We start from the raw sequence: 9,724 nt of genomic DNA on the forward strand, positions 1-9,724 counted from the left end.
TCTAGGTATGACTTTGATTATTATTCTATATATAATATAAAACTAATATGAGATTATGTTGCAAACCAAATGATGCAAGCATATGTGGAGACGAGCAACATTAGTGTTGATAGATGATACAGATGTGACCTTGGTACAATATATTTCATTACTTTAAATAGAAAGACAACTTTCCGGTGCCATACCGGGGGGTGTTTGGATCTTCAGGACCTCCTAAAATTCATGTAGCATGAGCTTATATTTGGAGGCTAATTAGGAGGACTAAATATGAGCTAATTATAAAACTAATTACACAGATGGAGGCTAATTCACGAGATGAATCTATTAAGCCTAATTAATCTATTATTAGCACATGTTTACTGTAGCATCACATTATCAAATCATGGACTAATTAGGCTTAATAGATTCGTCTCGCAAATTAGTCTCCATCTGTGCAATTGATTTTATAATTAATCTATATTTAATACTTCTAATTAATATCTAAATATTCAATGTGACAGGAATTTTAAAAGGTACTAAAGAAACAAACAGCCCTCCATCCCCAGGTTTTTCCTGGTTCTGGCTCTAGGTGATAAGAAATTCTAAGCTAGCACATTTGCTCCAATATATATCACCTCCCCCACTTCTTTCTCTTTCCTCCTTGCACCTCCTTAACACACACAACGCAGTTGCTCCAAGACGTGATTGGTCGGTTGCGTCTAAGATGATAGGCACACTGGATAATAGAGCTCTGCGGGAAACATACGAAGGCATCCACATACACCTAAAATTTGGGGAGCCTAAATCAACAGATGTTTTTGCACCCCTCCGGCCAGACTCCAGAGCAAGCACTCATGGAAGTTAATGAAACACCACTTATATGCCATTACGAAGATGGATATTATCTGGATATTACCTTCGCACAGTGTGGGGTTGCACGTAGATGACCTCTTGATAGTATTTCAGCAGTTTCCCCAGTTATGTAGGCCAGCTCATCACCTTCAAATGTAACCTAAATTATCCGGACAAAAACAAATAAGGACATAACACCTAGCTGAGAAATAAAAGTAAACGTGCAATCTTTTAAGGGAAAATTCCTTCTATACCATTGAAAATTTAACTCATTCCCTCCGTGCCATTGGAAATTAAGCTATCCTTTCATTGCCATTGGAAATTGAGTTTTGATCCCTTCGATGCTATTCTGTTAGATTCCACCGTTACACCTCCATGGGCCCCACGTGTCGGTGGAAGTAAGGAATAAAAAACTCTTATTTCCCCGTCGGCCCCTGCTCCCTCCGGCTCCCCATCGCGCCGCCTCTCTCCCACCAGCTTCCCCTCGCGCATCAAGCGATTCTCCGACGCCTCCTCGTCGTCGTGCTCCCGTGACGCTTCCTCGTCGCGCTCCCGCCGCGCCGCCGGCTGCAACTATTTGGCGGCGCTACGACGCTACCTCGACGCGCCGCAATCGACCCACTATAGTGCCGGCGCTTCCGCGTCTGGATCCCGCTCCGACGCGGGCGACCTCTGGTGGCCATCACACTCGTCGTTGGGGTAGCGCTCCAACACCGCCGACCTCAACCTGTCATTGTCGCCCCCGGATAGGGTATATGTAGAATAAAATGAACTTGACAAGCCACTATCTATCCACGAAAAAAAAAAAGAGAAGTCATTCTACCAAACGGTCAACTCTACGAGAGAAGCTGCTCAAAAAGATGAGCGGGGTGCCCAAAAGAGCCCTTAGTCGAGCAGGGGCAAGCGGGAGCCCCTACCGGCCCTGCCTCGGGGGCACGAGGCGCTGCTCGTTGCCGCGGCAGCGCGCGATGGGAGAGGACGGCGCACGGTCCCGCGTGGTGGAGGCGGCTCGCAGCACAGCGTGACGGGAGGGAGCGGCTCACGGCCTGTGCGGTGGAGGCGGCTCACGGCACAGCGCGATGGACAGGATCGGCTCACAGCCTGTGCGGAGGCAGCGAGGCGGACGGGGGACGCGACAGCCTTCCATGACTATGAAGTGGGAGACCTCGGGCAGGAGCGTCGGCATCTATGGCTGCCATCACTTCCCCTTCCCGACCTCGCTCGCCGCACAGCCATGGTCGCGAGAGACGGCCCGGAGCAGGCCCGGCGGCAGGGACTGCGACGCGCATGATGACGCGGATACGAAGGGGGAGCTCGGCGGCGCAGCCGTGAACGGCATCGCTGTCGCTGACGCTGCCGGTGGAAGACAATTTTTTGGATCTGTTGGTCAACGAGAGGGAGATATATGGAGAGCAAGCAGAAGCTTCGCGGTTTTTATACATATAAAAAAAGCAGAAGCTTCACGTGCCAGCGGGTGCGCACAAGAGAACATAGAAAATAATAAAATTTCGTTAACTGGCCATGGGACCCACGTGCAATAGACCTATTGAAAACGTTTCACGTTGTTCTGCTTCGATCGAAGGGACGCTGGAGCTGCTGTAACGGCAGAAGCATGAGCTCAGTTAAGAATTAACGGCAATGGCATAGGAGGGATCAAAACTCAATTTTCAATGGCAACGAAGGGATCCCTTAATTCCCAATGGCACAGAAGGGATGAGTTAAATTTTCAATGGCATAGAAGAAATTTTCTCATCTTTTAACAAACAATGATCAATGATTCCTTTTTTTTATGGGAGATCATATTTCCCAATGTGCCACAAGCATGGTTGATGGATTCCTTAATGTAGTGACAACCTCATGTAATTTACATCTTAGCATATTCTCCCTCTGACCACAAATATAAGCAATTTAGGATACTGACATGTTAGCAGGTGTAACTTTTACCGCCATATTTCTATGAAATATATTATTCTGAATAAAAAAATATTATGAAACTAATTTTCACAATGAATCTTGTAGAATCAAGCTTGTGTTGCTAAACTATTTGTATTTTTAGCAATTGATGGTCAAAGCTAAACAAGTTTCGCTTTAGGATAAACCTAAAACTACTTATATTTGTGTTTGAAGGGGGTACCGGAGTAGTCTATACTATTGGAAGAGAATTCTACAATTCAAATGAAGTAACCTTAACAACTCACTATCGCGAGATCGGATGTGTAGCCCAGCTCCACTATCAGGACAGGGGATCTCCACTGATTTTTTCATGAATAAGGCACATGTAAGTCCTGCATGTACAGTCAAAGCATTGATCGTATGATAAGTGCGAAGGACAGATGCTAGAAAAAGTTACATACTAAATTTTGTATTTGCAGTGACAATGGCAGTTCTTCCTTAGCATTTAAGTAGGTTGAAAAAGTTTACAGTGGCCAGAGGTATCTCGTTGATCACCTGTCAAAGATGCAGTCAGTATGCCATCCACACCATGATGAAACAGATTGATCTTCTTTCTGTTTGCTGCCAGAGCAGACATGTTAACATCAATTCTTTTAAAAAAACATTGGAAAATGATCTAAGAAACTCGTGGGTGTCCAACAAGGACAAGTTTTGATTCAGGGACAGGAGAGGTGTAATGTTCATGCAGAACAGTGCAGTGTATTAATTCTGTCAGCGTTTGTAACTCTATTGATGAACATATTGATGAACGTGTGTAACTCTAAGACTACCAAGAGCAAAATTCTCCATGCGTGCAATCTTTTAAATGCTGTATATATTTGCTTGCCTGATATACCTACAATTTTGGGGAAAATAGTACAGCAGACGGCCCTTGTGACACCTTGAGCGAGGAAGAGTCTGTTCAAGGCTTTCACCAGCATATGGTCCCACTCCTTGATTCCTTACTGAAAAGCACATAGATGCTGATTCATTTGACTAACTGTTAAACCTAAATGGCTAAATTAGATATTAAAGTTTAGAGAAGAGATTCTGAACTAAGTATACGTGTCATATTTTTGAGCAAAAATACACTTGAATATTATTTCCACACATCATATTTACTATACTGTTATATTAGTTTTTTCATATTCTATTATATTTTTGTCGTCATAGGCAGAATCCTATGCATGCTTACCACCTTCTTGCTTCCATATGATTTTCTTGAAAGGTTTACTGATTGCAATTTAGCTAATAAGATACAGATGGAGATTTGGCAAAGGGGTGTGTTTTGTCGTATGCACAGCTTCAAAAGAAACATGAAGTAAAACTAGAGCTATGAAGATACAGTATCATTACTGGATCGAATTTCACCTAGGTATGGCCAATTTTAACAGTGTGTATATGTTCTCTTGGACGCATAATACATGGTAACAAACCCGTCAGTTGGTCATTCCGATCCCTTACCTAAAGCTGTACATTGACTACTGTATACTGTATGTTGTATCATCTACCATGTTCTTGTATGGAACAAATCAATGGCTCATACAAATTAAGTTTTGTCTTATATCTACCAAAGTTGATGCTTTCGAGAGAAAACGTACTGAGGTACCGTTATACTTCTGTAGTACATAACATAGTGGTCACAATGATGAGCCAACTTCTAGCACCAACTTTCCAAGGTCTTTGAATGCTACAGATGAAATAAATTTCATACACTTGGGTTTGGTTCCAGCAGAAAACAAGATCTTCATAATTTAAAAACCAGCTAGAAAAGACATCGATAGCTAGCATAGAGACTTCATAATTTAAGAACCACATATAGATGATCACATTGACAGATGATAGTTGACATTCGGTCACAATATGGGTATAGCTGACATAGGTGATAATCATCCCTTGATAAACAAAACGAAATGAACATTAAAGGGTGTCACCGTAACTATTTAATGCTTTGCGTGTATCTCCTTCGTATGCACGCACAGCAGCACAAGAGATCAACAAGTTAATGAACAGAATCTTGTTCATGATAAACTTGATTTAAGCTGAAAGACAAATGGAAATGGTGTACACACTGTAACAAGCGGAACTACTTACCTATATGAACTTCTGTGATGTGCACACAGAATTCATACATTATGTATTGATAAACTAAAGAACAGAGTACAAAGTTATACTAGTTTAATTTGAAATAGTAGCAACATTCCCGTTATTTACTTTGATACGCTATTTAGAACAGTCCTGCTAAGTTAATACCTTGCTTGTAATCTACTGTGAAATTTAGTTACAAATAATCACAGAAAACATATGAAATACTAATATACTTTTTAAGATCCCTTGAATAAATGGACATGAGAATATCTTATACAGCCTACCGCAGCTATACCTGTTTCAAGCTCAGGAAGATCATCAGTTGGCCATATGTTTGGTCGGCAGTATGATGGGAATCTAAATGTAATCATCACCAGATGTGATAAGAAAGCAAACATGAATTAATATCAATGTAAACATCTAAAAATATAACTCAATAAGTGTTAAACTTATTTAATATATGTAACATCTTAAACTGAAGTGATGGTTTAATTGTCGTGTCTGAGAAAATGGTAGAAAACTGCTCGTATGAAGTAACAAACGTTTCAGATCCTGAATGACACAACCAACTATCTTGAGCTGCAGCAAGATGGTGAAATTATAATGAAATGAGATGGCTTCACTGCATTCATTAGGGTTGGAACAATAATGAAATCAACATGTTTTCCGCAAGTTCCACATAAAGATAGTCTACGATTCTTCAAGCATTATACCTAGTTATAAGCACATCGTCAGTGGTAGGGACATCAAATATTGGGTTGGCAAAATACGAGCCTTTGAATATGTCTGCGTAGAATGGTCGAATAGTGTTATTGTGTTAACATACCAATAAATCACGTTAGTTCCTAAAACACAGCAAAACCAAACTATTGCAATGGACCTTTCATTTTTAGCTGTTGATCTTTTACCTGCTAAATTATTTCTTTCACCAGCATAGAGTTACTCCTTAAATTGACTGGCTTAGAGCATGAAAGCATGGATACAGACTGATCTTGGATATGAAATCATATATATGCCCCCCAAAGTTTAGTAGCCTTTTGCAATATTCATTCAGGAATATCTGGTGCTCCACATGCTAGGATCCATGACTACCCAGAATGAAAAGAAGTGTGCTTTGCCAAATTTCCCAGACTCAAATTTCTGTTTGCCATGACTCCAACCGAAGTTATATCTGCGAAGCAAAGCAAATGCATGTGAAGCATAAAAGGAAGTGGCAAGAATAGGTAATAGTCAAGAAAGTAGAAGACAAAACCTACAAGAAGAAGGGTGTGTTTAGTTGAGTTGTGGCTTTTGGAAAAGTAGTTGTGAGCCGTGGGCTATAGAAAAACTGTTGTAAGGTGTGGGCTGTGAGAAAGCCGAAAGCCGTTTGGTTGGGCAGCTGTGGCTTTTGAGAAAATTGTTAAGCGGACCCCACGTGTCATCCACAGTCCTCCCCACTCAAGTCTCTCCCTCTCTCACTGACGAGCTGACCCCACTCGTCAGCCCCTTCTTCTTCCTTTCACTAGCCAAGGCACGAAGAAGCTGTGGCAGCCGGGGGCTCGTCGGCCAAGGCGCACTGGCCGAGCCTCGCCGGCTTGGGCGTGACGCCTCCTCGTGGGCGCACTGGCCAGGGCAGAGACCATGGTGGCACTGGAGCGACCTCACGAGCGGCGGCAGAGCGAATCAAGGAGTGACCTTGCGAGCAGCGGCCGCAAACCAAAGTGGGGAGGATGGCTGCTGGCGACCAATCACCGGGCGGAGGTAGCACTGTGCTGACCCCTTTTGCGCCGCAGCCGCCGAGAGAGGAAGGAGTCAGAGAGGGCCGCCGCCACCTGGAATCATCACCGAGAGGAGAGGATGCGGTCGGAGAGGGGCGCCGCCGGTGGGGAAGACGGCCGACAGTGGGACAGCGGTGGGGAGGGTCACCGCCGCTTGGAATCACCGCTGGGAGGAGAGGAAGCGGCCGGAGAGGGGTGCCGCCGGTGGGGCGGCGAACCTGTGGTCCATCCCCGTGGCGCGCCTGTGTTCTGTCGCGGGGAGGAGGAGGACGAACCGGTACGCTCGTAACTGATGGCAACGGGTAATTTTGAGGAAAACTTGGATGACACAGCCGGTGGAAGCAGGCGCTCAAGTGCTGTGAGAATTGAACTAAAGAAAAGCTGCTTTTGTGGAAGCCGGTGGTTCGCAGCCCACATCTTTGATTAGCTTTTAGCTTTTTTAAGAAGCCAAAGCACTTTCAAAGGTCCAACCAAAGGGACCCGAAATGGTTATGACCTGCTATTTGGGTCTTCCAGTTCTTTCTTCACTTTTTCAGAAGCTTTGCAAGCCTGACAGACAATGAGAGAAAGAGGTCTTTCAGTGCAGAAACAGCACGGAGTTTTTTTTTTTGGAAAGACGAAACAGCACGAAGTTGCCTTGTATATGTATGATCATGCCCTGAAGGGCGTGAACAGACATAACATAAAACAACATGCCTTGGCGCCAGGAGCAGCAGCCTTTTCCTCAGCTCGGGATAACCAGGTACCTGCGCGCACAAAGCAAGCACGCTCACATGCTTAATTGGAAGTTCGAAATTGGCTCAGAACCGTCACAAGTCAGTCGCAAATGCTGTCGTAGTACTCACGCCGGTGAGTGATGGAGACGATGTCGAGAAATGCTTGCCGTAGTACTCTCTCTCTCTCTCTCTCTGAGTCACTACTCACTACATTGGCGACCTGACATTTGGCGGCAGCAGCTGTGGAAGCGAGATGTTGAGCCATCACCTCGCGGTTCCCCGGTGGGCGTGGCTCGAATTGATTGAGAGCCAGGTTCGCGAGGCGCACGGAAAAGTCAGGCGATTTGGGCCGCTGCCTCTGCCGTTTGCTTGCAATTGCAATTTGCAAGCGAGCTCGGCATTTGGGCGGCCATCACCATCCCTAGACCAAAGAAGCTCCCACGTATCGCCTAGTGAGCATTTAGGCATAATTGCAGGGAATAGCTAAAACACACTCCAGCAAATGCCATTAACAAAGCATAATACTTTCATTCCACAAGGCCAATGAGTTACAATTGACATAAGTTGTCCAGGTTGCGACTAACAGCCTGTTCAGTAAAAAAAAAAAGAAAAGAAAGCAAAGAGTAAGCTAGACTACTCAAAATTTCCATGGAGTCTTTCCAGCTGAACCTCCTCCATAGCAGGCAGTAGGCAAGATACCTGCAGGTTAGAAACGAAGAAACTCGTGAGTATTAACTGTGATGCAAAACAAAACAATGAGGAGAGACACTCTCTAGTGCCGTGCTAGAGACAAACCATAGAGCACAAATGATCAACCAAATAGAAGCCATTGTGCTCTCAGAGTTCATCAAGGAAGACATAACTACCACCCAAACCATGCTAAGATACCATTTCTATATTATTTCGAGTTGTGGTAAACTAAGTTCCAAATATTCAACAGTAAAGCACCTAGCTTTTCATCAGTCCACAACTTAGGGAAACACAGACAGGGTAGCAACATAGCAGCTACTAAATCAAGACTGATCACAACCAGGTGAAGATAGCAGATATAAGCACCTAGAAAGGCAACACAAGGAACGGTCTACAAGTATGGGTACACAATAATAACAGAATCACATCAAGCTTCCTACATGCCACACCTTGCGTGACAACAAAAATGCCACACCTACAAGACACAGATGTGAATATTGTGGTCATTGGAGGCAAGGCTGTGAGGAATCGGTTGATGAGAGACTCATCAACCAAGTACAGCCTCGTACTATGAGACCACTGCATTTGCTCTAGGGCCCCAATTTCCGAGCACCCCGCAGAGAACCTGCAGGTATTTCGAAGCTAAAAGCAGAGCTTCCCCCATTTGGCATGGGGCCCCTAAACACAAACAACAAGAATACAGAGCAACCCAAGATCGCACCCGTCGCATTTCGATTCAATTAGAAAAGTCTGCTATGTGCGACAATCAAAAGTTCGCATCATCGAACACTGATAATGAGCAAGGTGCATCAAACACTTCATCATCTAAGAGGTTATGGTAAGACATTCTACCTTGATTAGATACTGCTGGGGTACATGAAGACACGGACCTTCTTACCCTGCATCACCACCAAAAACACCGACCAGGGCATCAGAAATGCACACATTGAAATAGTACAACTTGAAAACACAAACACCGGCAATGGGGAGCTCACCATGGAGCTGGGCGGGAGGTTTGACCGGAACTTGGCGCGCACTACGCCGGAGTTGCCGTGCGGGCGCGTGACCTTACCCCAGATGCACCGGATGCTTGTGCCGTCGCTCTTGGTCTTGGCCTTGTAGACGTAGGCGATCCGCTTGCCGCCGTACCACGCCACATCCTGCTTGGTGCTGACGCCCTCGATCTGCAGCAGCGACGTGTTCTCGTACTGGTTCGACTTGGACCGCTTGTAGCCCAGGATCGTGCCCCGCACGTACATCCTGCGCAAAACCAAAACGGAATCGAATCAGATGCTTCCCCGGCGGGTGGGCGGGGGTAACGGGGGATCAGGCGTGAGGCAGCGTACCTGACGCGCTGGCCTTGGCGCCCCTTCACCATAGTCGCCGCCGCCGGAGGCCTCGCCGACGAGGGTTTGAGAAGTTAGAGACGGGGGAAGGAAGTGACGGCGCAGCGAATGAACCCTAGGTCTGCGAGGGGGATTTTAAAAGTTTCTGGTGCTTGATTGGACGGCTGGGATTGCATCGGATGGCGCGAGTCCCGTCAGAAAATGGGTCTAGCCCACCTTGGAGAAACGATGGTCCAGCCCAGAAATACTCTGCCCGGCCCACGAAATACCCGAGAGGCCGCGTTGAAATCAGCCCGTTAATCTGAGTTTTCTCAACAACAAAAAAAAAATCGTAGTTTCTTTTATAGCGTCATGCATGCATGCG

General features: G+C 45.3%; 1 protein-coding gene and 1 pseudogene across 1 annotated transcript; both read right to left on the reverse strand.

Annotated features, from left to right (window-relative positions):
* Positions 1-2,979: 2,979 nt before the first annotated feature.
* LOC101769865 lies at positions 2,980-7,589 on the reverse strand (annotated as a pseudogene).
* A 238-nt stretch (positions 7,590-7,827) lies between these two features.
* Positions 7,828-9,483, reverse strand: LOC101763623 (60S ribosomal protein L35a-1). The gene is made up of 4 exons (XM_004961226.4): positions 9,361-9,483; positions 9,010-9,274; positions 8,867-8,913; positions 7,828-8,023 (listed from the first exon to the last, which is right to left on the reverse strand). The coding sequence occupies exons 1-3, from the start codon at positions 9,390-9,392 to the stop codon at positions 8,872-8,874; spliced, it is 339 nt and encodes a 112-aa protein (XP_004961283.1). The 5' UTR covers positions 9,393-9,483; the 3' UTR covers positions 7,828-8,023; positions 8,867-8,871.
* Positions 9,484-9,724: the final 241 nt, after the last annotated feature.

This window comes from Setaria italica, chromosome III, assembly GCF_000263155.2.
Source record: "Setaria italica strain Yugu1 chromosome III, Setaria_italica_v2.0, whole genome shotgun sequence".
Taxonomy (NCBI): Eukaryota; Viridiplantae; Streptophyta; class Magnoliopsida; order Poales; family Poaceae; genus Setaria; species Setaria italica.